Genomic DNA, 27,200 nt, shown 5'->3' on the forward strand with positions numbered 1-27,200 from the left:
AATTTTTTACAGCTGAGGAGAGTATTATCAGAGTCAAAGAGCATAATGTCTGATTCTCATTAAGAAACTATACCAATTAAGATTGCAGATGTGTTTTAAAATCACATTTCCATTTTTACAGCGTTATTTTAAAACTAAAAAAGCTGAATAAAGATTATTTAATTTTTTTAAAAAAAGATTGCAGATGTGGTGAATTTGTTCTTTATATAAAATAAACAACTGCACACAGAAAATTAAATATTGACAAGGAAGCCAATTATAGGCTTGCATATACAGTCACTTAAATGCAGATTTTAAAAAAAAGGTTTACTGGAATGCCCTGCAGTAAAAGTTTCTCCTTCAGATACTTAAACTTCGGTTCTAAATCCATAGAACCGTAGAGCTTTATAACAAAGTGAATAAGATTTTGAGACAAAACAGATGCTTAAAATCAAAGAAATAAATACTGATTTTGTGAGAATTAGATAGAAAACACATTGGTTTGGAAATCCAAAGATATGTTACATTTGGCATAGTTAATTAAGTTGAATAAATTTTCCATACTAATGTTTCCTTTTGTAATGTTCCACTACAAAGACAGAAATGGAGATAGTTTTAATTTTATTTATGGCAAGATTATAATTTGAGTTTTGAGGCTATAGTGAATTAAAAAAAACTAATGATTTTAATTAACACTTTATAATAGGCCATTACAATGCTTCAGTTCTAGAATCCATTACCAGTTTAATTTCAAGCTAATTAGTTTAGAGATTATATTACAGTAAAAAAAAATAATGATAGAGTCATTATACATGATTCACTTTGCCTATATTTTGTGCTCAGGTGAATGAGGAGGATTTAGGGGAATGAGAAAGTATTATATAAACATTTCATGGAAAACCTTAGCTTATTGGATTTTATGTGATATTTTTATAGAGGCTAAGGTATGAATGAAGAACAGAAAACCATTTATGTAATTAAGAAACAAGAAAAGTTTCACTGTTGCATTCATAAATAATAAAATAGTGGGCTCTTTTTCTTTCTGCCAAAATATTCATCAACAATTATTGTTTTTTAATTCTGCTTAGAATACATGCAATATCATTTTGGAAAAGAAGATAATCTTTATAAACATCTTTACCATTACAACTGTTCTAGCCTGCCGGCGGCCAGCAAAGTTGGCAGCAGAGTCAGACAGTGAGGATGTTGGGGAGGAACATGGGCCAGTCCTGGGGGCTGGGGAAAGCTCAGATGGGGGCTCTGCATTGGAGAGGGAGATAGACAGCAGTGAAGCAGACGAACAGCTGGAGCCCGTTCCCAGCGTGCACCTGCGCAGAGCTGCCAGAAGACAAGAACAATTCAGAAGGCAGGGTTGATTTGGGAGTAAAGCAACACCTTGGAGATGATTGGCCCCTCCCATAGGAAACAAAAGAGGAGCGAACCGGGAGAGGGCTTTTGCAGGAAACAATTCATTCATTTGGTAGTTTCAAGAGTAAAAAGTTCTGTTTGTGACTCTAAGAGATTCTGTGCCAAGTTTTGCCTTGACTCTGTGTTTGGAGACAAGTTACGTGGCAGCTTGCCAAGCGAGATAAGGTGTGTTGAGAAATATTCCTTTGAAAAATTGTTTGGACAAACCCTGCTGACTGTGAATGAAAGTAATTCACAGCCATGTAAATAAAAGATAGGGTTGCCAGGTCTGCTTCCAAAAAATAGCGGACAAGCGGGGGGGAGGGGGGTTTAAGTAGTAAAAAAATAAAAAAAAATTACAATTAAATTATATATTTTCTTACAAACATTTTAACACGTATTAAAATAATCACTTCAAAAACTTTACTTAAAATTCAAAACATCAAATATATTATAATAATATGTAAAATATTAAATTACATTTTACTTTGCTGCCATGTGTATTTTTTATTTGACTGTGCAACTTTGATCAATTCTTTGTGTTTAAGGAATAATTCTTTAATTTCAGTACAACGTTGAGAAATATTAAAAAATATACAAAGTTCACTTCGAACTGATACAAGCTGTCGGTTACGTTCGTCAGTCCACAAATTTCCCATGGCACTGAAAATTCGTTCAACGTTTGCATTTGATATTGGAATTGATGCACAATACTGGAACAGTTTCAGTAAACTCGGAGCTGGCTCTTTCTTGAAAAAGTACGTCCACTTATCAAAGGATGAATCGCCCTGCAGATGAACATAAGCTTCTTCTAAGGCAGAAATTTCATCGAAGAGAGTGTTGGGTGGAAGTTCTTCTCGCCATGGTGATAATAACCAGATGTTCGTCATTTCTTCTAAAGCTGGGGGATTATTGCGATCAATTAGATTGAAACAACTTAGCATCTCATATACTGAATCGGTGAAATTATACCACTTTTCTAGGTAGGCAATGGCTCTTTGATACACGTTGATGGCTTCTTTCTTGAACTTTTGCACGGCATTCTCAGGCAAATGTTTTTTACGTAAGGCAAATAAAACTTTCATTCCAAAAAACTGCTCATCGTATTTTTTTGCAAAGAATCACGCAACTTACACATGATAATGTGAAGATCACATGCAAGAATTTTCTTGCTTTCCAGTTTCAGTAGGGTGTCTTGCATTATTGACATGAAGAAGTGCGTGAAATATAAATACAATTCTGAAATTGTTGGTTCATCATCCTTTGCGAGTTCATTTTCCTGATCCAAAATAAGGTTCCAGATAACCTTATGGCACTCATCAGATCCAAGAAAAATAAAATACGATTTTAGAGGTATCCAGTTTAAAAGAAATCTTTCGACTGCTTTAAACAAACTTAACCAACGTGTTGGAACATGGCGCAAAACTTCATGGAATTCTGACTCGCAAAACTCAAAAAATGATTTCAACTCTTCTCGTTTCTTCGCAGAATTCGAAAATTCGGCAAAAACCTTCAGCACTACATTTTCGATATCAAAAGATAACTGCTTTAATGCATTTTTTGCACTGTTGTGTAAAATATGATTATTGCAATGAGCATTCGATCTTTGTCTCATTCTAACTTATGAAAAAAAAGACAAAACGCGATTCTCCTATCCTTATTCTCTTAGACTATACAGCTTTAGATTAAGTACCATTTCATCATAAAGCTTTTGAATAAAAAAAATGTCCACTATTTTGTGAAAAAAAATAGTGAACATAATGTGAAAAAAGTGGACTGTCCGCTCAAATAGTGGACACCTGGCAACCTTAATAAAAGAGATTTTGCCAGGATCAATTCCTGCTTCCTGCTTTTTGAGGGAGCCTAGGTCAGAACAACAACTACCATTCGGCTATTGGATCAATATTACTTGTTACATAATATATCCACAAAATATGAATTTTGCACCATCTGTGTATTTGTGTTATAACAGAAATCCACATGGCACAAACTACTAGGAGTTCAGTATGTTAGGTTACTTATTACCATGCTTATTGTCAGCTAAATTTTGAGTAGTGATTCCCCTATAGTCATACAATTGAAATCTCTATCACGTTAATTAAGAAACTGATTACACTATGGATTTTAGCATCTAGAGTGGTAAAATAAAATTCTGGGGTTATAATATATTCGCAAAATGTATTCACTCTTAGCTAATAATTCTAATATTTATGGATTTAAACATTCCAGACTAGAGATTCCTATTAAAAGAAAAACTTTGAGTTTTTTCTTAAAATCATGCACAAAGGGACATGTATTTTATGGCATGTATTGCCATACATGCAAAATTGCTTTGTTGATTTCGCAGGATATTTTTACATTTTAAGAGGAGAAAAATGTAATTGATTGTTTGAGCCAAAAGGACTATTTTTAAATTAGAGTGGGAGAAAGAAGAAAAAGTAACAAGTACAAAAAGAAAAAAAGGCTAATAAGAAAGGTAGAAAAAAGGGATTAACTCTTTTGATTGATATGACTCATGTAACTAATTATCTTCAAAATGGCTATATATAAGGAGTGTTTTCCATTATTTGCTTTCATCCATCAATCTTCTTACAGGTACACTGTAAGCCAAGTACACTGAAACATTCATACAGAAAATTCATGGACTGGTTTACATTTTAATCATTCAATAATTAAACAAAAATTAATCTGCATAGATCTGTTGCCTTCAATAACAAAACAGGACAATCTGTATCTAGAAAAGTTTCCTAGGTCCAAAAAAGTGTCTGAAAAAACATTAAACTTGTAGAGTAGCACATAATCTGACACTGCATAATTAGAAATCAAGCATTTCTGTAAAGATGCGCAAATTATATCTCCCTAAGGTACAAATTAGCTTGAGCCAAATAGATCAACAGCTGCATGATAGAAATAGATAGCTATTTCCCTGTGAGCATGCTTAAAAGATCTACTCTTTAAGGTAAGGTTCACATACCTTATTTGCATCCACTCGCACATTTCCCCTCATACTAAGATACATCACTCCACACTGCCATTAGGATTTTAAAACATTCTGTTTCCTCCAATAGGAACCTTATTAAAAGGCTCATTGGCACAATGACATAAATGCTGCTCCTCAGAAACGGGGCAGATCTTGGATTTAAAACTGTGCAAAGAAATTTCCCAGTGTTCTCTACAAGCCATAAAATATTAGATCATTTAATATTTGCCTAGGTATTTTTATTTATGTGTCTTCAGTGTTTTAAGATATAAAAAGCAAGGAATACATTATTCAGGCTTTCCTTTCTATGACATAAAACTCTTATGAGATATCTGTTTTCCAAATAATCAGATGCCTTAAATTTATTTGCTATGCAAAGTGAATTAATTCAGACACAGTTAAAAGTTGAGAAGGAATGGTAACCCATATTGAAAAAAAAGAGTTTATACTAGTAAAGCATCCAATCTTGAAAAGGCCTATATAAAAGGGAGGGGAGCGAGTTGTTTGGAAATGCCATATTGTTTTAAAACATAGTCATTAAATGTACCATTACCCCATCATAGGCTGGACTATTCTGGGTATAAATCATATCTGTTCTTCCCAAAATACTTATTATCAAGTGATAATAAGAAAGCGGGAAAATAACTTTTCATTGAAGAGTCACAATTCAGAATAATTTTCTTGTCCACTGAGTGATTTGCTTCAGGACATTTCCTGATTTTGGTGGTCTTCAGAATAAGATTGGGATTATCCAAGTGAGAATGAATGTGAAAAAAAATAATCACTCAATATATAAGAAATAAAATAAAAGAACAAAGAAACTCTTGGATATAATGAATAAAATGCATATAGGATTTTTAGGAAAGGAGAATCAGAAAGCAAAGAGGGGTAGCACTTACATTCGCATGTTGCTGGTCTTGTTGATAATTACAGATTTCCCAGTCTGATCCACAGTGTGATCCATGCCAAAGTAAGCCGCCCCTCTGTGCACCAGCATTTGCTGATATGATGACATCTGGGGGAACTTTTTATAATGATTACTGGAACAAAACGTCAAAAGGTTCAATATGATGCCGCCCTGACATGATGGAATAATAGCAGACCATTTTTTAAACATTTGTAAAATCATACGGACTTTATTCTGAATTCTCTGCTATTCATTTATTTCAACTCATTTTCCATTCATTCCAACAGTCAACATTTTATGTCAATTTTGGGTAGTTTGGGAAAATAGGGATAATTGTAAATTTAGTAATAAGAAGCCAAGCGAATGAATAACAGAAGTTTTGATTATATTTGAACGTATCTGAAAATTTGACTTTTGAAATTAATGGTAATCACAAACAAATGAAAAATTTGTTTTTGATATAATTTATTATGCCAAAGCACTTAAGGAAGTATAAAAGTTGTTGTCCTACTACAATTACACTTGGTAAGTAGATAGCCAGTTAGATAGGCAGGGCACTGGCCCTGGATTCTTTAGTAATTACACTGTAAATTCAAATCCAAATCTAGTAACAGTACAGATATTTGAAGGATTCTTTTGACTAATCCTTTGAACTTGCGCCAGAGAACCCAAAACATCTTGGTTCCAAAGTTCCAATGGTCATCACCTTCCCATAGTTACATGACTGGGGTACCCAACAACTGGTCTGCATTTAGAGCCATTTACAGCATTTTGTGGCCATGTGAATCTGATTTATGATATTTTTGCTGAAAACCATAATTTATTTCCAGTTTTCAGCAAATATTAAACAATGAGTTCACTTAATACTGCAGCAATTGATTGTTGATCATCCGTTGGCTTAACAACTGCTGTATAAAAGATTGTAAAATGAGACTGGTCAGATGATGAACCACTTTACAACTGTCACAACCTATGACTGTAATGGGCAGGCTCAATTATAATTATAAAGCTGAGGACTAGCTGTAATAAAGTCAACATATACTGATTAAGGAATATATAACATTTTCTTTACTGTACACTGATAGAATTGCTTTGAGAATATATTTCTGATATATTTCAAGCAAAAGATGTCACAAAACAAGAAATGAGTACTGAAAAAAACTTACCTCTCATCACTAATAAAATCAATGATTTCCTGCTCCATTTTTAATAATACCATTCTATCCCTGTTAATAAAAGAAAAATAAATGTTTAAGAATTGAATCTGAAGAAAAGAAAAATAGGCAGCAATGTCTGAAATATTTCTGATACTACACCAAAGAAATTCAAAGTCTGAATTCTATTTATAAGTAGTGCAAATATGTTCAAGTTTCTTTCCTAATGAAAGGATTCATTAAGTTTCCTATCCAAAGAAAGGAATGCAGGCCTAGTGTTCTTAGGATACATTGGAAAAAAGGATGTAGATTTTTTTTGTTCCTGAGTGAGGTATTTTACATAGATAGTAGTACATATTCTATTATCCTTGTAAAAAATAAGAGTGTCTAATAAGACACTAATCATCTTTTTTTTTTTTTATTTGATTTATATGCCGCCCTTCTCTGGAGACTCAGGGCAGCTTACAATGCGTTAAGCAATAGCCTTCATTCTTTTGTATATTTTATACAAAGTCAGCTTATTGCCCCCACAAACTGGGTCCTCATTTCACCTACCTTAGAAAGGATGGAAGGCTGAGTCAACCTTGAGCCTTGGAGAGATTCGAACCAGCAGAAATTGCAGGCAGCTGTGTTAATAACAGGGTGCACTAAACCACTGTACTATCAAAGCTCTTTCTTAATAATTATAATTTCTATCAACCCTCTGATTTCAGTATAGCTAAAAGTATGACATATCCCTTAGGCTGTACTGTTCAGAGAAGAGGATTATTGCTTGTTTTAAGACTGTTCTCCACAATTAAGTCTACTGTCATTATGTTCAAGTGTCAACATACAATCACAATGCACAAAATCTGGGTTTTGGGAGGTTAACAACAAAGACTATTTCCAATTGACTTAATCATTCCAGCCAACTGACATTGTTCACTGAAGAAACTAGGCTCAAAAATATTTTGGCAGCTTGGTTTAATGTCAAATGTCATGCAAAGATAAGAATAATTATATGAAATGCTTTTATGGGAATTTGGGCAACAGTTGAGATTAGAGATGCAAAAGGAAAGTTCCTACTCAACTAGTTACCCTTGATCTGTTTAATGACATTAATATTCTTCTTATGAAGATTTACTTGGCTCTAAGCATGCCTTTCTTCAGAAAAGATTTTTAAAAACTAGCTTTTCAAACAGACAAATGTCAGGATGATTTGTAACCCTATCAGGTGGATGATAGATAGTGGAATTTATCTGTAATCTTTTCCTTTATGTGCTATATCTCTATTTCATTTTATATTTATTTTTTAAATAATGCTTTGAATATGGATGCCACTATGAGTTTTTGGATTTGGCATTCAATGAAAAATAGTATACGATTCCATGAGTACTCTTCCATGAACAAAAGACCTATTCCATTTAGAAAAATGTTTCTTATGTAGTAAAAAAATCTTAAAATAGAGAAATGATTCCAAATCTGGAGACATTATTTCTATTCCTATAAAATTTATCATGAGTTCCCTCAAAGATTTATTTTCCACCAGAAGTTATAGGTTAACCCTAGATATTTCCTCTATGTTATTATTCATATTGTAACATAATTCCTGAATTAATGTACATTACATTACTATAAATTTTACTCTAACTTTTCCATGGAAATTTATTTATTTATTTTGCACTGTTATTTGCACTGAACTCTTCATGATTACTTTTATTTTCAGGATATTCACATAACATGGAAAAACATGAGAGTTTCTCATGAAAAAACTGGAAACTATCAAATATTGCATACACTGTGTATTGCAAGCTGGCTTCAGATCTTCCTCCAAGCACTGTGTTACAAAAATATAATTCAAAGAACAAAAGAGCCCTGATGAGAAGGAAGGTAAATGTTACAACACAAGAATTCTAATACACAGTTTTGTTTGACAAGAGACACATAACTGCTACTAACACAGTAAAATTCGTGTTCATTTTCTCCTGTTCTTTCTATCTAAGGTATAGGATGGCATCTCTTTTATGTCCAGCAGACAATTTTCAGTATTCAGATTTTGATAAGAGCTATTTTTTTCTGAAACAACTCTCACAGCTAGCTATATTTGACAAGCATTGCATATTTTTGAGCTACTTTTGTTTAGCAAGGCTGTTTGGGAATGCTATAGAAGTCTGTGTTTGTATCTGCCCTTATGTGTAAATATGCATGTAAATAGCCAAATTTTGACCAAGAATGGCCAAATTTTGATAAAAGTAGGTTACGCGCTTTATAGTACATACTTATGATGCAGGTTTTGCTAAAATAAATGTTCTATACCTATAAATTGCTAAGAACCAAGCTATGCAAAAAAGGGAGAGAGAAACTGGGACTTACCAGGGGTTATTCTTTAATGTGTTAACTAGAAATTCATGCAAATCTATGCCTGTTGAATCTGTATATTCTTGGCTGCAGTCTGAAAAAACATACATTACTAATAGTTTCATTTTTAAAAAAATGAAAATAATCTAGCCATCGTGTGGAATAAAGCTTCTTTCTCTCCATCTGTCCTCTGGGGTGCCTGATTTATGAAATTTGTATCTTACATTAATAACATTTTAATAGAACAGGTTCTTAATTATAAGCACCAAGCACAACTGAATATTTAATATACAGTATTATGCTTTTAAAAATAAATAAATTACAAACTGAAAATGATTGCATTCTGGAGATATCTGCATTTGCTTGAGCAAATGTAAAAGGAATGGGTAAATCAAGCCAAAATAGAAGATAGAATAACAAACAAAAGTAGCTTTGGATTTGTTTGCATATTATACTATTCCAAAACTGCTGGTATTCACTATTGGATTATTATTGACTAGGGGATGGAGAAACAAAACATGGAAGCTCTTTCCCTAATTTGTTCACTGGACAGTCATATCCCCATTCACCTTTCCCCACCACAACCATGAAAGCAGAAATTAAGAAGCTAGCTATATAGCATGATTCTATCTCCATATTGTTAGAAAAAGAAAACAAAGCTGATGATTTGACTACTTCAACAAACAAATCATGGAAAAAAATTCTGTATTGTAAGTGGAACCAAACATAAATGACAGTCATGGGCAATAGCATATAACTCACTTACTGCTAAACTACAAGCCTAGCTTTTTTTCAGGACCAATGCTCTGTGTGTGTTATATGCATGCACATTTGGCTGTGTTTATCTGGTTGGATCTAAGATATATTAGAATAGCTAAAGAATTTCTACAAAAGTAGAATATCTAGAGAAATCAGTAGTTTCTACTTAGAAAAACACAGTGAATCACGAATATACAGTATATTAAAATAAAACAGCAATAGCTCTTAAATTTATATACTGCTTCACAGTGCTTTACAGTCCTCTCTAGGTGGTTTACAGAGTCAGCATATTTTCCCCAACAATCTGGGTCCTCATTTAATCGATCTCAGGAAGATGGAAATCTGAGTCAACCTTGAGCTGCTGAGAATCGAAGTGCCGAACTGCTGGTAGCCGGCAGTGAGCAGAATTAGTCTGCAATACTGCATTCTAACCAGAGTCACAACGCCTCTTAAGAACACTTAATTTATAGTTTAAGGTAAGTTGGTTGTACGTACACACACACACACAAAATAGAGTACTTTGATTCTGTCAATCAAATAAATTGATTTCATTTTCCTGGAATTATCTATGAAATGTGTATCCTTTGAGTAAATCCATAAAAAAATCCAGAATTTAGAACATAAGCATTATGTTTGAAACAGTTAAATATTTTGTATTCCAGATCTAGTTAGTTGTCATGAAAAAAAATGTTTGCATATCATAATAATATCCTAGAAGACAATGAGGTGACCAAATGTGCAGTAAATGACAAAAATGTGTATAGATTCTAATTAGTGATATAGTGATATTAGTGGCATACATTACTGCTACTGTAGAGATTCAGTGTATTTATTTAAATTGGACTGTCAGCACATTAGTGCTAGATTGAAATAAACATTTCATTCAGTTAGCCTATGAATGATACCATCATTTGTCAGGACTGGATATTTCAAGTACATAATTTTTTGTACTATTTATTTCTATGGCATTTTTATGCTGAAAGTTATCATAGTAATAGAACATGAATTTAAGCCATCAATAACATTCAAAATGAAAATATAATCATAAACTTTTTTAAAAATGAAGGTAAAATAAAATATTACGGACAAGGCAAATAAAGGGGCTGGGTTTTAACACATTTCTTTTTAATTGTAGCTATCACCACCCAATACACTTAGCTGAAAAGATAGCAAGTTCTGAATGAAGGACATTCCAAAAACTGGGATTTAAGTTTTTTTTTTCTTGGATCATAAAAAGAAGTCACTACTGTGCACCTCAATCAGAGGATAAACTCACTGCAATTAGAACATTTTTAAGATAATCACCTCTACATATTTTTTTATATTTTACATATGTGACACAATTGTGTTGTGTAATATGTATGAAAAATTCTAAAAACGAGAAATAAATTGTCAAGAACGAAGTGGCAATGCTTCTGTTAAATAAGCGACAATACGTGCACAGCAAACTATTGTTGCATCATAATGTTCCTACGCTGGAGCACTTTCAATAATGGATAGAAAAGTCTACAAGCACAGGGTATAGGTTCCTCTAAACAGCAACTGTTAATGTGTATTTTTCCTTCGTTCCACACTGTCCCTGTCCTGCTTCCACTTCTCTTCTTAATATAAACTCTACTTATGGATTTTAGTATCAGGTTGAAAATATGTAGATAGAATATATAATGCATTGACTAACAAATAATACTTTCTATTATACTATCGCTAATGCAGCTGAACGATTTGCATATCATTTTTATGAAAAACATATGTTTTCAGTTTTGATGCTGCAATACAGCGGCATCTCTGTATGGTGGGAAAGAGAAGGAAGCTGATCTAAAAAACTTTTGGGAAAGATGAATGTATTCCTTAGAACAGAACAAATTCTTCCTCTTTATGTAATTATTTAAGTCTCTGTATATGGATGTATATTGTCAGAATTATTATTACTCTGAAAGTTTAAGATATCCTTTCAGCACATATTTTAGATGTAAAGAGAGTTGTAAAGAGAATTTGTTATATACCAATCATATATGTATTCTACAGTTAATATATAAACTATACATATACCACAATCCCACAAACAAGTACAGAATATAAAAAATACAAACTAATTCAAATACAGACAAAAGCAAATACAAACATTCAAAATGTCTCCATGTGTAAATGACTAAATAATACTTTTGTTCACCTTTTGATAACATTCTTATCTTGGTTTTTTCACTGTTTCTATCTTTTTCTTTGTTTTTATCCTTCTCTTTTTCTTTCTCAGAATCATCTTTACTAGATTTATCCTCTTCTCGTAGGTTGGGGAAACTTGAAAGCTGTAGCTGTATTGATTCCTGTTGAAAAAAATATAATAATTTAGGGCCAGATTCAGGAAAACTGGCATGGCTTCCCAAATGCATAGGAAAGTGCAAGCTTAGAAAAGCTGGAGCCAAACAGTATTTGATACACTTAATCTTAAGAAAATATAACATATTCTTAGGGATACTTTTTGGTTGGTTGGGTAGTATAGTATCACTGAGTATCATAATTTAGTCCATATTATTGAATATCAGAATTTAGTTAAAGAAAAATAATGTATAGCTCTTCATTTGTTTGCAGTACATCCCAATAGATTCAATAAGAATCATTTTAAATAAAATGCCAAATAAAAGCATAAAGACATTATTCCTAGGATGTTAACTATGAAATTATTTATATTAAAATTACACTGAAATCAGCAGAATTCATCTCAGTGAACATTGATTGAAAAATTTAATGGAAACATAAGACATTATTAAGTTTATTTAAAAATACAGTGGGACATTTTAAATGAAGTGTACTTAAAATTAGGAATGTAATAATCAGAACTTGACAATATTCATATGTATGGTTAATTTTATTTTATACTAGGAATTATTAATGTGCTGTTTCTTGAAAAAGGCCTATTTTATACCTTAAACTAATGTTGATAAATGAAAAAAAAATCCAAATTATGCCTAACTTTATTAATTAAAAAATTAAAATATAACATGATTGTATGCAGTGATCCTAAAGTTTTTTCAAATATTTAGCATGCTTCCATTTACATGTACTTTGGAGCGGTGTCACAGAAGCTCTGTGCTAATTTTATTTGTATTAGCAATGCTTGAAGATGTACTTGAAGTTGTACTAATTTGAACCCAAATGTGCTTTTTGCTAAGTAAATTAGTTTATGAGATGGTATAATCATTTACAAATATTTACAAATTTAATCTATGCTCAATGTTTTTTCTTTTGAAAATATTTTTTATATTATGACGTGGTGGGGAAAGGAAGAACTAAATGGTTTTGCTGCCTATGAAGACAATCCAATACATGACTGTAGGCTAAGATTAATTGAAAAGAGATTGATGGAACTTAATGGAAAAAGTTTTAATTGACTTTGACATCTTCAGTTGTTTATGCTGAAGTCAAAGTGATTCCTAAGTGCACTTGCTGTTTTACAAAAAAATAGGGGAAAAGACAGACTTTACAAATAGTTTAATACAAACATATAAGGATACTACATTGTATATATTCTATGTCATACATATAACATAACATCGCTATATAGTCTTTGCATTAGAAAAAAACACACAGGAAAGCTGCAGAGTCGTGGAAAAATCTGGTGTTTGTTTCTTATATTTGTTTTTTATTGATTTTTTTTCAATTCCAAAATTACAATGTTGATAAGTACATTCATACAAGTTAGGCGTAGCGAACACAAAATGTTGAATTGCAGTAGTACACTAATAAACCAATATAACATTAGAGGCAACATTCCTTTTAAAATAAGGACAGATTGTGAGATCAGGTAAACTTTTATGATGAAGTAATACAGGTAAACAAGATTTTTCCTACATATTTCAAGTTTATTAGATTTCTATACCATAGGAAAACCAAGGCAAATTTTCAAATATAATACAAACATCAGGTTTGTAGTACAATCCAAACTCTATAGTTCTGGCAATGTACCATACATTCTTTGATGACTTAGACTCTGTGCTTTGTAAACTAGCTAGGTAAACTAATAAGGAAAAATCCAACTTAACTTTAAAAACAATCCATTTCCATTGATATAACTCTTCCAGATTCCTTCAGTCAATGAAATGAATAGACTACTGATTTAGCTTTCCTATGCAAAATTCATCAGTTTTTAAACCAAGTAGTATATTTGTTAACTTATTATATGAAGCCAATTATCCTCAATATCCAGGCTTTGGTAGTAGAATATACTTAATCCTTGCATCCTTAACTTTTTGGGTGGCATGTCATGGTGAGTCAAACAGTAGTAAGGACCACAAGAAACAGCTTTGGGCCAATATAGAAAAGATGCTTGCTTCTAAACTTGCTAGTTTCTATAGAATATAACATTCTTTTTTTCATTTGTAGAGAAAACAGCAGAAACTGTCATGCAACGTTTAGTAAAATCTAATATATTTATATATTTCTCCTTTCAGATTCCATTTGAAATGATAGAAAATACAAATAAAATGCAGAACAAAAGCCATACATTTATAATAATGCAAGCTGAGCTAAATATTAGAATTGTTTTCAAAGTAACTACCCACAATTGATAAAAGAACCCATTGATTATTATACATTATTATGCATAAATATAATTTTAGAGCAGCAAGAGAATGTATAAAATCCTCACAGCTCATTAAGATTTGGGACAGTGAATTTTGGTCATTCAAAAAACAAACAAACATACAGAGAAAAAAAAACCTCTCCAGAGAAAAGTCCAGAGGAGAAGTAAATTTAAGTCATTTCAAGTTAATAAAGGAAACTTTTTAAAAAGTACACTTAACTGTGATTTGATTTTTGTGCTAACAGAAGTTTAACATTCATTTCCCCTTTCCTCTCCCTCCCTAGGGCTGATCTCATTCTTCAATTAATATCTGAATCTTCAAGTAAAAAATGTTGAGAAAAATAACTTTCTTTCAAGTAAGAAATAATTTCTTTTGGTTTCTGTGTTTGTTAAATTTATGTTTTTAAGCAAATAGAAATATAAGCATTTTGCAATAAGTGCTAAAAGAAAAATGGACAAGATTCTGAAATATATATATATATATATATATATATATATATATATATATATATATATAATTCATACAATACTACTACAAACTCATAAAATACATATTTTGCAATATTGGAAGATTGGCTCCAGGAATCAGAAAAATAAACCATCTGGAATACAATGCACTTTTTTTATAGATTACTATTATTTGTAGGGTCAAAAATTGAGCTGTAACTATAAACTAAGACATGGGAAGCAATATGAAGATTTTGTATGACTTAGAAGCCAGAATGATTCAATCTTATATCTGGTGTATCCTTAAAAGAGATAGCCTTAGAGAAAATAACAATTGTAACTTTTTGAGGTGTTTTTTTTAAAATAATTAATCTGAATTCTTTTGAATTCCTTTCCATTTGTTGAAATTTTCAGGGGCTCTGGAAAAAAAGAGCAAATAACACCCTGTGATATACTGTTGATCTACTCATGTATATCAAAGAAATACACTAAAAACATTAAAAATAAAGTATGCTCATGTGAAAAGCCACTTTGATTTCCCCAAATTAAGAATTTCTTTTAAAAATATACACTGTTATCATGCACAGGAAAAGAAAAATTATTCATGCAGCTTAGAAAACTGTTTTAGATACCTGATTGCCAGTGTCCGGTTCAAGATGAGGAGATGATTCTTCACAAACAGCAAGGCTTCGTACCAGTTTCCCCTTTCCTCCTGACTGAAATAGAGAAGTTAAATAATTTCTAAACAAATAATATAATAGTATGTATGTATATTTGTATTTGTACATGCATGTATAGCTGATAAATGAGACTTTAGCAGTAAAAACTAAAAAAGAATAAGCTGGTGTGCAAAAATAAACTGCTCAGTTGCTCTAAGAATAATGGATGAATAATTGAAATTAGGATATCTGAAAAATAAATCAGTATTTTTGAAAAACTTGATTAAATTGCAATACAAACTTTCATCAAAATTTTGGATCTTCAAAACCATAATACTTATCTGCAACAAATTAATTGATATATTTATGTGGCTAAAATGAAATATCCCAGTCTTTAAAATAAGACAATATAGTTTGTTTCTTTTCATCTTTGAAAACTAGATATCTGTAAACATGAAAGCATCTATAAGTATGAAAGCATGAAGTTTGGCAAAAGAAGAAAAAATAAATGTAATTTTTCCCTTAAATAGCAGAAACACACAAATCAATTCATTAAAAGACCAAAAAACTGAACTGAGGCAAAAATTTAAAAAATAGCATTTGCAACCATAAATTAAATGAAAGTTATAAACTTTCATCACCAGCTGTGTGATGTAAATTTTCATCCAAGCACCTATCACAATTCTGAGCAACCAGACAAAAACTCTACCTTGGATCTCTTTTTCTGCTGGTTCTGGTTAGCACTTCGTAACTGTAAAAAGCAAGTGACAATACATTCAAATATATTAGTAGAAAATATGCATAATAGAAATAATGGCATTTCATATGGTAGCTATCAAATAATTTGCCCTTATCTCCGTCATTAATACTATTAAGGCATAAAGGTGTTTGTTTCTATGTTTATAAATTTCTTTATAAGGGTCCAGATTAAAGAAAAGCTTCTGCATCTAATTTTCATCCTATTTCTTTCTTGTTATGTATGGTAATACGTTAGTGAATATTAGCAAATCTTTCAGAAGCATTCACATACTAAAATTTGAAAATGAACAAAGGGTATCTAAAATTATAACATCTAATAAAATTAAAATGCCAATTCTTATTACCTGGTCTGATTTGCCATATTCTTCTTTTTCATCTACTTCTGAACTTTCTGTTTTATTAAGAATGCAATTCTCTGGTTGAGAGAGAGATGAATCTAGCTCATTTCCAGCTTCTAGTTTATCTTGCTCAGACATTCTCAGAGATTTAAAGAAAAAGTTTTGATGACCTAAAATGTCAAGTCATAAACAAACAATAGACAGGCAGAAATTTATATCACTTTATTCCCATTTTGTTGCATAATACAGCCCAACAGAATTCAATACAATTCACACAGTAAAGGACTGAAGAATTCTAGGTGAAGGCTAAAAAATTTAAAAATTAACAAATAGCTTAGATTAACTGAAGTAATAACAATAAAGAACAGAAAAATAAAGATGTTGCTATTTCTCTTTCCTCATCTTTCATTCTGCAGTTACAAAACTTACACATGTAGAAGAACAGTTTTACTAGGAAGATGTTACCATAAAGTAATAGTAACCTATGCTCTTAGGTGTGGCAGGGCAAGAAATATACATTTTTCTATTAGACAATCTCTTTTTAAAAAGAAAAGGAATCAGCACATACCTACCATTCAATCATTCATAAGTGCACACATATGAAAGAAAGAAAAAGCCTTGAAGAAATGATTCAATAAAAACATTAATTCTCCATTTGACATTAAAAATCTCATAGTCTTCACTGATAGGCATCAAACTGACAGCTCCGCTATAAAATTAAAAATCCGTTTTCAAACCCCATCTCATTCTCCCATACTGTTAAAATTCTCCCAGAAACTCTTGGCAGATGGCTCTCATGAAGATCTTAAAAAGAAAGGCTTTGCTCTCATTTCACAACAGTCATTTGTACAGAATCTCTGTAGTTTTTAAAATTAAAAATATTCATGAAATACTACTCTTACACTTCCATACTGATTGGTTGTCAAATATATCTAATGAATAATTTAGTATTTTTTGTTCTTCCCACCCACTATTTTAAAGAAAAAAATCATAAGAAAAAATATACTAGAGAAAGACAATAAATTCTTGACAAATTTTACTATTTGTCCTACTCTCTATATAATGATGGTTATTTGATAGATATAAATTTTGTTGTGTTTCTTTTGTAAACAGTAATTCATATTGAAGAGATGCCTCTAATCTTTGTTTTGGTTTATTTTAAAAGAAAATATATAGAATACAATGTGGTCAGAAATTCAGAAAACTGAGCATGGTTTTGTAAATGAACTAAGGAGTAAGAAGACTAAGAACACTCTTCCTTTCAAGGTTTGCAGTTCTCTTTGTATGAAAAGTGAGACAAATTAGCAATGAATGAAAATGTAAATTTATAACAATCAACAAGTCATCTTTATTAGCACATTGGGGTGTGTGTGGAATAATAACCTCTCTTTATAACTAATAAGCATTTATATCTGGAAATTAATATCTAGTTTCTTTCTTATAATTTTAAATAATTTTAAATATAAATTTAAATATAATTAGCATGAATTCTACAAATTGCATGATCTGGAATGTACATTCATGCAAAATCCACATGTATATTAATACAGGTACACATATAGACAAAATCTACTGCCATTAGGTAGATAACAAAGATGTGAATTACCTTCAATAATAACTCTTGATACCTTCCGTTCAGGTACTGTTGCTCCTCATTGGTTAAATCCACACAAGTGATCGATGATAATATGAATGCCATGACCCCATTAACAATTCAGGATGCCAGTTTCCATGCTGTTCCTTTATAGAAATTGAGAGAGCACTGTCATCAACCTGGCAAGAAAGGAAAAAAGGACAGAATAAAACCAATAATAAGAATTATAATCATAGTTAAAATTAAAAGAAATAAAATAAAATAATAAAATAAAGAGACCAGATTTCTAACCCTAATGACCAGCTTCAAGCAAATCACTTTCACAGCTTGATCCAGTTCCACCTGTCTCAAAAACTGCGTGCTTCTTCTCTAATGAAGGCTAGAGCAGGCTGTTCAACTCATAACAGCTCCTACGCATGGAGCTAAAATTAACAATTGTGGATTATGTGCCAAAGATTACTCATTTCAATTTTAACCTTTTTAGTAAATTCTAACACTTTATATGAAAAAAAATATTTTATGTTTGCTTCAATGGAAATCAATATTGTCCTTAAAGAAAAGAAGGATGTTGTCTGCCCTGTAAATGGAGCTACAAACTCAAATTGTTTTTAAAGAATAACAATAATACAAATGGCTGATTTAATAAGCTCAAAACACTGAAATAGTTCAAAGCAATTATAGTTATAAAATGGAAATTAGAAAGAATTTATAAGGATGTAAAGAAAAAAAAAAGATTACTGCAGAAAAGACAGAAATATCCTAGGTATTTGCTTGGCTAAAGTATGTGAGGGATTTAAAGGAAATTAAAAACATTAATAAAGTGTCACAATATCATGATTAGATTTTAGAGAATTTGATTTGGCAGTTGACTATTAACCCAGAGATGGGCAAGTCTTCTGGCAAATATGAGAACATAAATATAGCATTTGTAACTCCTTAAACCAAATGTATCTTTTCCCAGGAATTTGCAGCAGCATAATCTCAGGAAAAGAACAGCTGCTTTAAGGAATTGCAGACATATTCACTTCTGCTTGTACTCCAAACAATGTCCCAAAGGTGCTTTTCCAAAACCTTCTCTTGGATGAGAAGCAAAACATAGTCAAAGAAAAAAACAAAGTCTACTTGCCTTTGGGAAAAGCATCTTTGGGACAACTATGACCTGGATGAGAATCTCCATAGACATTTACACCAATGTTTGTTATACTGAATAAGAGATACTCCTATTAACAACTAAAATTGCCATTCTAGTTTTGAAAAAAATACATGGTGTATATTTATATAATGCTACTATGCCACTAATTGTAACTTTTTTTTCTTCAATTCAATCATTTCTTTGTGGGCACAACAAGGAAAACAATCTAAATATTTTACTAACCACTATATTAGAAGAATTTTAATAAAAATATGGGAAAAGGTGAAGAAATAAACTTATACCCAAGTTCCTAAATGGGTGGTCCCACTGGAGATGGTAACCTACCCAACGGTTTATAATATAAAAAGAAATTGGACCTACAACATCCTGATGGATGGAGGAGGGAACTTAATATCAAGAAAGGAACTCCAAGTAAAAGGAATAGATATAGATTGGTGGTCATATGCCCAAATTCAAGCTAAATTCAGAAAAAACAAACAAGAGTATGGTATTTACCAAACGACACAACCGTTAAGACTCCTTCTGGGTGTTGAAACAAAATTTATATCTAAGACCTATAATCTTTTGTTATCAAGTTATACAGCTGAGAAAATAGTAAAAGATACGATGATTGCCTGGGGAAGAAACTTAGGAAGACCGATGCAACTTGAAGAATGGCAGGGAATATGGAGCAGATCAATGAAATTGACATTATCAGCGGCATTTAAGGAGAACTTTTATAAAATGATCTATAGCCTCCTACCAGATAGGATAGCTAAAATGTTCCCTGGATCCTCGGATAAATGTTGGAAGTGCAATTTGGCCAGGGGTACTTTCTTTCACCAGTGGTGGACCTGCCCTCAGATCAGGAAATTTTGGGAAAAGATTCAAAAATGGTTGAACGAGATAATAGATGCAAGTTTCCCCCTAACTCCAGATTCTTACTTACTTGGAATCAAACTAAAAGACGTGGGCAAACAAGCCTGGCATTTATTCATCCATATTACAACAGCTGCGAGAATGGCACTTGCCCAACCTTGGAAAAATGTAAATACACCATCAGATCAATTTATAATAAACAAGATATTGAATTGTGCCGAACTGGACAAATTAATGTATATCCTAAGAGACAAAAAAGAATCCATCTATTACAGCAATTGGGAACCCTGGTATTTATGGTTAAGGAAGAGGACAAATATAGAATAAATAACATAGTATTAAATATATACTTAATTATAATGAGATAACGTTTAGTATTTAAAATAATCAACGCTAATTGAACAAAAGGATTTACCGGGATGTAACTATGAATAAGTATTTGGGGGTTCGATACGACCCCTGGTTAGTCCTTCTCTGTGGTTGTCTTTATGTGTTGTGTTGAATACCCATATATATTTGTTCAAAAATTACACTATATGTTTTTTTATCTGTAAATAATTAATAAAGATCTATTTTAAAAAAAAAATCAATCATTTCTGACTCTCAGAAACTACCATGGCAAAGTTTTTTTCAGAAGTGGTTTGCCACATTGCCTCCTTCCAAGGACTGAGAGAAAGTGACTAGGCCAAGGTTACCCAGTTGGCTTCGTGCCCAAGACAGGACCAGAACTCACAATCTTCCATGCTGATGCCTTAACTGCTATAGCAAACTGGCTCTTAGTTGCAACTTATATTGTGAATTGCAGCATCCACTGTAAAATGCCTCAGGCATATTCAATATATAATATATTCTGATTTTCCCCTTTTTTAGATCTGGTGAGGCATAACATATTTCAATTTGAAACACTTGCTATTATACAAAAGCTGGTATAACTTTTTTTGCCAAGAGTTAAAATCAAATTGATGACATTTTCATACAAACACACATATCAAGAAATTAGTTCAAATTTCTCACTAAAGTAGAAGAGTGAAAATAATTGAATATTTGAAGAGCCTAGACAAGTTTCTGATTGAGTTTCCAATTATATAGTCAAATTGAATTAAATATGTGTGAATTAAATTAACTCTCTTGATTAATTCATAAAACCAGACTAGTGTTGCAATAACTTAAGAGCAGAAATGGTAAGTCATACTTTTATACTCAATTAGTAAACTCCAAAATTACCCATACATGATAACAAAAACTTAACTCAAATCAATAATAGTATATTTTGTGGAGATATGGTTTTATGAATCTTACCATAAGATTTTTTAAAAAGTCTATTCAACATGTCACAGAAAAGACATTAAATTATATGTAAAGCCTAGATTTTACAGCATTCCTGATTGTTTTTCTTTCCCACACTACTAATATAAGGGTCAATTAATTAATCAATAATATTTATTTGACCAGCAAAAATTTAAAACAAAATTAAAAAGGAAATAAATGCAACAAATGCCACCACGAGCGTCCCCGACACGAGTGACATCAAGCTGGCCATGCCCACCCTGGTCCCCGAGGTCAAACACAACCCTGATGCGGCCCTCAATGAAATCAAGTTTTACACCCCTGGTCTGTAAGATAGGCTTAATGTTCTGTTCCCAGAGCATCTGGCTTCTGGCTCCGCTGGGAACAGCAGTTAAACTCTAGCAAACAGGTTTTCATACAGATCATTTAAATGTAAATGTAAGTCTATAAACATAGACTTACAATCATGGTGAGTCATGGTGAGATTCATCCTTATTTCATAATCTGTACCATTTCCTAGTGTAAAATGATGGTAGATCTGCCCCCCTGTTCAGAAAGCATGCTTCTCTCCTCCGTGGCAATTCATAATGGCCGGGCTTTGTTCTACAACCCATGCAGAGCTCCTCAGTGGCCAATCAGACACACAGACATGGTCACATGTCATGGACTACATTTTCCATAATGCAATCTACATCTCCCACAATGCAATCTCTTAAGGAGACAGCTCTTAATTCTTAAGGTAACTAATTCACTATAATTCATTATCTGAAACAGCACACTCCCTGCCTGGAATTATAAAATTCCACTACTAACTATTTAACTGAGATAAACAAAGGCACAGCAGAAAACAATGAAATGTAACTATCTAATTGACTAAAGTAAATAAGGTTATAGCATCAAACAATGCAAACTTAACTATCTAATTGACTAAAATAAGCAAATTATATAATCAAACAATGGAAGCAGTGAGGTAGATACAAGGCATGCAAAGCTTGAGGTTCGATCTTGAAGTTCTTCAAGTTCTTCCTTCACAACAGTTCCAGGTCGGTGACTGGCCTGGTGTACAGCTGCTTGGTAGAAGTCAGGGGGGGTCCCCTAGCCGGTCGATACAAACCGGTCCTATGATGGCCCATCCAAGTCCTGTCTTGAGGGCACATGCTGAGCCTTTGACCACTGCCTGGTGAGGGAAGGCTTCGGGGACGTCCACTCCCAACAGGAGCAGGATTTCGGCTTCGAGATCTAGGACAGGAAAGTGATTAGCAATGTGTCTCAAGTGAGGTATATTGCTTGCTACCTCTGGCATCACAATCTGGCTGTGATTATCTGGTAAAGAGTCTCATTCTAGCATGGTGGCAATGTGAATTTAGCACTCCCATCTATCGATTCTATGCAGAATCTGGTGGCTTTCCTCCCCACCATGCGCTGTAACCCAGTACATGTTGAAATTGTGAATTGCGTTTCTTCATTTTGAATGTCAAAGCGGTCAAAGAAAGCTGATTTGGCTAACGATTGATTGCTCTGCATGTCCACTATCACATACATTTTCACAACTTCTTCTAGGTGTCCAGACTTTAGCTAGGTAGATCTGGTGGCATGAGCAAGGGGATGGTCGGCCGACTGTGGAGCAGGAGTTGGTCATGGTGTCATCTCATGGTCTAGATGCAGGGCAGTTGGGTGCTGGTTGCTTTGACACAGGTAACAACTCATCTTTGCCGTGCAGGTTTTGGCTATGTGATCCTTAGATTCACAGCACTTGAAGCAAACTCTGTACTCTTTGATCAAATCCTTTCTTTCGTTCAGGGGTTTCAGGCGAAATTCTCTGCACCTGTTCAAGGTGTGCGAGGTCTTGTGCAGTGGACATAATAGATTTCCATTTGTTATCAGAGATTTATGTTGAACTCTCTTTGAAGGTTCCTCATCTGAGTTCCTTGTGGGCAAGGTGACAACCTCCGTGTTATGCACTGACACAGAGGTTTTTTCCCTCGCGGCCTGCGCTGAGCTCTTGATAGAACCAAGGTTTTTTTTTTTTTTTTTTTTTTAAATTTGATTTATATGCCGCCCTTCTCCGAAGACTCAGGGCGGCTTACAATGTGCTCAGCAATAGCCTTCATCCTTTTGTATATTTATACAAAGTCAGCTTATTGCCCCCACAAACTGGGTCCTCATTTCACCTACCTTAGAAAGGATGGAAGGCTGAGTCAACCTTGAGCCTTGGCGAGATTCGAACCCTGCAGTAATTGCAGGCAGCTGGTCTTAACAAGCTTAATAACAGGGTGCCTTAAGCCCCTGTACTACCAAGGCTCAATCAAGGTTTTTTATTTTATTTTATTTTATTTTATATTGGATTTCTATACCGCCCTTCTCCCTAAGGACTCAGGGCGGTGTACAGCCAGATTAAAAAAACATGCAGAACAAATATTAAAAACAATTAAAAGATATATAAATTTGGCCCAATTAAAACTCATTTACCAATTAAAAACGTTTAAAACATTTAAAAACAGTTAAAAATTTCATCTTAAGCCAGCCCGGCTTGTTTAAATAAATGGGTTTTAAGGGCGCGACGGAAGGCACTGAGGTCTTGGATTCTCCTTATCTCTGGGGGGAGCTGATTCCAGAGGGTGGGAGCCCCCACAGAGAAGGCTCTCCCCCTGGGGGTCACCAGCCTACATTGTCTGGCTGATGGCACCCCGAGGAGGCCCTCTCTGTGGGAGCGCACGGGTCGATGGGAGGTCGTTGGTAGCAGCAGGCGGTCTCGAAGATAGCTAGGCCCTATGCCATGGAGCGCTTTAAAGGTGATAACCAACACCTTGAAGCGCACCCGGAAGACAACTGGGAGCCAGTGCAGCTCGCGCAGGAGCGGTGTTACATGGGAGCGCCATGCTGCTCCCGTCACTACCCGCGCTGCTGCGTTCTGGACCAGCTGGAGCCTCCGGGTGCTCCTCAAGGGGAGCCCCATGTAGAGAGCGTTGCAATAGTCAAGGCGAGAGGTGACGAGGGCGTGAGTGACTGTGCACAGGGAATCCCGATCAAGAAAGGGCCGCAACTGGCGAATCAGGCGAACCTGACAAAAGGTCCCCCTGGTTACAGCCGTCAGATGTTCCTCCAAGGACAGCTGCATATCCAGGAGGACTCCCAGATTGCGAGCCCTCTCTGTGGGGGCCAATGACTCGCCCCCAATAGTCAGTGATGGAGTCAACTGACTATATCGGGATGCCGGGAGCCACAGCCACTCAGTCTTGGAAGGGTTGAGCTTGAGCCTGTTCCTCCCCATCCAGACCCGTACAGCCTCCAGGCACTGGGACATCACTTCAAGGGCATCGTTGGGGTGGCCTGGGGTGGAGATGTACAGCTGGGTGTCATCAGCGTACTGGTGGTATCTCACCCCAAAGCCACGGATGATCTCACCCAGCGGCTTCACATAAATGTTGAACAGAAGGGGCGAGAGGACCGATCCCTGCGGCACTCCACAAATGAGAGGCCTCGAGGTCGACCTCTGCCCCCCTGCCAACACAAACTGCGACCGGTCGGAGAGAAAGGAGGAGAACCACCGCAACACGGTGCCTCCCACCCCCAACTCTTCCAGCCGGTGCAGCATGATACCATGGTCGATGGTATCAAAAGCCGCTGAGAGGTCTAACAGGACCAGAACAGAGGAACAACCCCTGTCCCGAGCCCTCCAGAGATCATCAACCAACGCGACCAATGCCGTTTCTGTGCTGTGCCCAGACCTGAAACCCGACTGGAACGGATCTAGATAAGATGTTTCCTCCAGGAATTGCGGAAACTGTCGTGCGACCACACTCTCAACAACCTTCGCCATAAAGCGAAGGTTGGAGACAGGACGATAGTTGGCCAATATTGCCGGATCCAGGGACGGCTTCTTGAGGAGAGGCCTCACCACCGCCTCTTTCAAGGCGGTGGGGAAGTAACCCTCACTCAACGAAGCGTTGATAACACCCTGGAGCCAGCCTCGTGTAACCTCCCGGGAAGCCAGTACCAACCAGGAGGGACACGGGTCCAGTAAACATGTGGCCGCACTAAGTCTCCCCAAAATCCTGTCCACATCATCAGGAGTCACAGCATCAAACTCCTCCCAGATAACATTCTCAAGACTATTCCTCGTCACCCTGCCCTGATCTACCCAGTCAGAGTCCAAATCCCCCCGGATCTGGGCGATTTTGTCATACAGGTATTGTCCGAAATCCTCCGCCCTGCCTTCTAAGGGATCCTCCCGCACTCCTGGATGGAGCAGGGCGCGGGTCACCCTAAACAGGGCAGCCGGACGATTCCCTGATGACGCAATAGAGGCGGAAAAGTAGTTAGACTTTGCCGTCTCTATCGCCACTAGGTAGGCCTTAATATGCGACCTTACCAGTGTTCGATCAGATTCAGCGAGACTGGCCCTCCAACCGCTCTCCAGGCGTCTTTTCCGGCGCTTCATTTCCCTCAGCTCCTCAGTAAACCAAGGAGCCGCACGGGATCGGCATCGGGTCAGAGGCCGCAAAGGCACAACTCGGTCCAAGGCCCCACCAGCCGCCCGATTGATTGGTTCTTCTGCTGGTAGAGGTCCCTTGCATTCTAAGGTTTTTATTTCGTGGCTCACTGTACTGCTTCGATATGTGGGCAACAAATGCTTTTTTTTTTTTTGCAATTTTTTAAAAAATTTTTTAAAACACACAAATAAACATACAATACATCTTTTCGGAACAGAGCATTGATCCGGTCATAAATTTGTTCAACTTTTTGTTCATGTTTAACAGAATTTTATATATTCTATTTTTTCCATAACACTTATCACATATCTCAACTGAGCAACAAATTCTTGAAGGGTGGGTTTCTGCCAAGGTTCTTTGCTTGTAATTATCAGCCAAGTTGATCCATGCGTCAACCAGTTCCAGTGGTCTTACGATATCAGCTGTCTGAGTAGTTCGTAGAACCGGTGGTTGAGGTTCTTCACCTTGTCCCTGCTGCGGGGGGTTCTGGTCCTCAACATAGGCCTTGACATGCTCATTCAAGTTCTCTTTCTCTAACTGTCCAGGATTGAAGTTGAGTGAAGAGTGGTTAGCCTCCGCCTGTAAAGCTTCAGCCAGTGCTACTTTACCCTGGGTCTCCCTTTCATACTTCAAATAGTCAAGTCTGGCCTGAACTTTGGCCATTTCCTCCTTTTGTCTGGCCTGAACTCTGGCCATTTCTTCTTTCTACAATTTCTCTTCCTTTGCCACACTCAAGGTTGGCTTGGCTGCCGCAGCTTCGGCTCATGCCTCGGCGGCCCGGGCAGTGAGACTCCTTGCTGTGGAGACATGGGATGACTGATTGTGACGAGAAGATGCTTTGGAAGAATGGAAGGAGCCTGAGGCAGAAGACTGTTGTGAGACGCTGCTACCCGACCGAGACCGGGATGACTTGTAAGGGAAACCACTTGTGACCGATGAGATGACGCATGTGAGCGATGGGCTGCTTTGGATTTGGCCTTCTCGCTCGCAGCTTTCTTGGAAGAATGAGCAGCAGACGCATGTGAGCATTGGGGTGAGGAGGCTTCCTCCCTTGATGTGCTTTTCACCTGGAGTGTGGTGTGGAAGGGGTCCTTACAACCTTGAAATATCTTCCCACGTTCTGCACTCAACATCTCTAAGTGTTGCATGTCCCACGAGCTCTGGGTCTTCTAGCTGCTGCTGGATGTTGATGAGATGGCTTTCAGAACCCTTCCATTGTGTATAAAATTCATCCATTTTACTTACCAACGAGCAGATGCACTTGTGTGAAAGCTCATCCAGAGACGTGTTGCAGATCTGTTGCAACTTCTCCCAATACCCTTTGTTGTGATGATAATGCTTGTCTCAATCTTCCTTCAGCCTTGACTGCATAACATCAGTGAGCTTCCTATGTTGCCTGAGGTCATAGGTTCCCTGATGTGCTTCAGCCTCTTTCAAATTTTGGAGATCCAATTCTGGGTTTGTATCGAGGTTAAGTAAGGGGAGGATCATCATTCCTGATGAGTCAGTTGCT

General features: G+C 35.2%; 1 protein-coding gene across 7 annotated transcripts in view; it reads right to left on the reverse strand.

Annotated features, from left to right (window-relative positions):
• ARPP21 (cAMP regulated phosphoprotein 21) overlaps nt 1–27,200 on the reverse strand; it is a 468,982-nt gene that overhangs the window by 288,351 nt on the left and 153,431 nt on the right. For 3 of the 7 annotated variants that reach the window (XM_087892466.1, XM_087892468.1, XM_087892467.1), the window contains 8 exons: nt 17,909–18,075; nt 16,309–16,472; nt 15,915–15,956; nt 15,179–15,262; nt 11,694–11,844; nt 8,780–8,858; nt 6,440–6,499; nt 5,266–5,406 (listed from right to left, as the gene is read on the reverse strand). In XM_087892466.1, coding sequence (XP_087748592.1) covers nt 5,266–5,406; nt 6,440–6,499; nt 8,780–8,858; nt 11,694–11,844; nt 15,179–15,262; nt 15,915–15,956; nt 16,309–16,440 — 689 coding nt within the window. In that variant the 5' untranslated portion in view covers nt 16,441–16,472; nt 17,909–18,075. Of the gene's footprint in view, nt 1–5,265; nt 5,407–6,439; nt 6,500–8,779; nt 8,859–11,693; nt 11,845–15,178; nt 15,263–15,914; nt 15,957–16,308; nt 16,473–17,908; nt 18,076–18,175; nt 18,295–19,977; nt 20,443–27,200 lie in introns of those variants that run through there. The other 4 variants (XM_087892469.1, XM_060686042.1, XM_087892470.1 and 1 more) reach the window with 4 other exon arrangements.

This window comes from Pantherophis guttatus, chromosome 4 (assembly GCF_059756535.1).
Source record: "Pantherophis guttatus breed Tessera chromosome 4, ASM5975653v1, whole genome shotgun sequence".
In the NCBI taxonomy this organism is placed as follows: Eukaryota; Metazoa; Chordata; class Lepidosauria; order Squamata; family Colubridae; genus Pantherophis; species Pantherophis guttatus.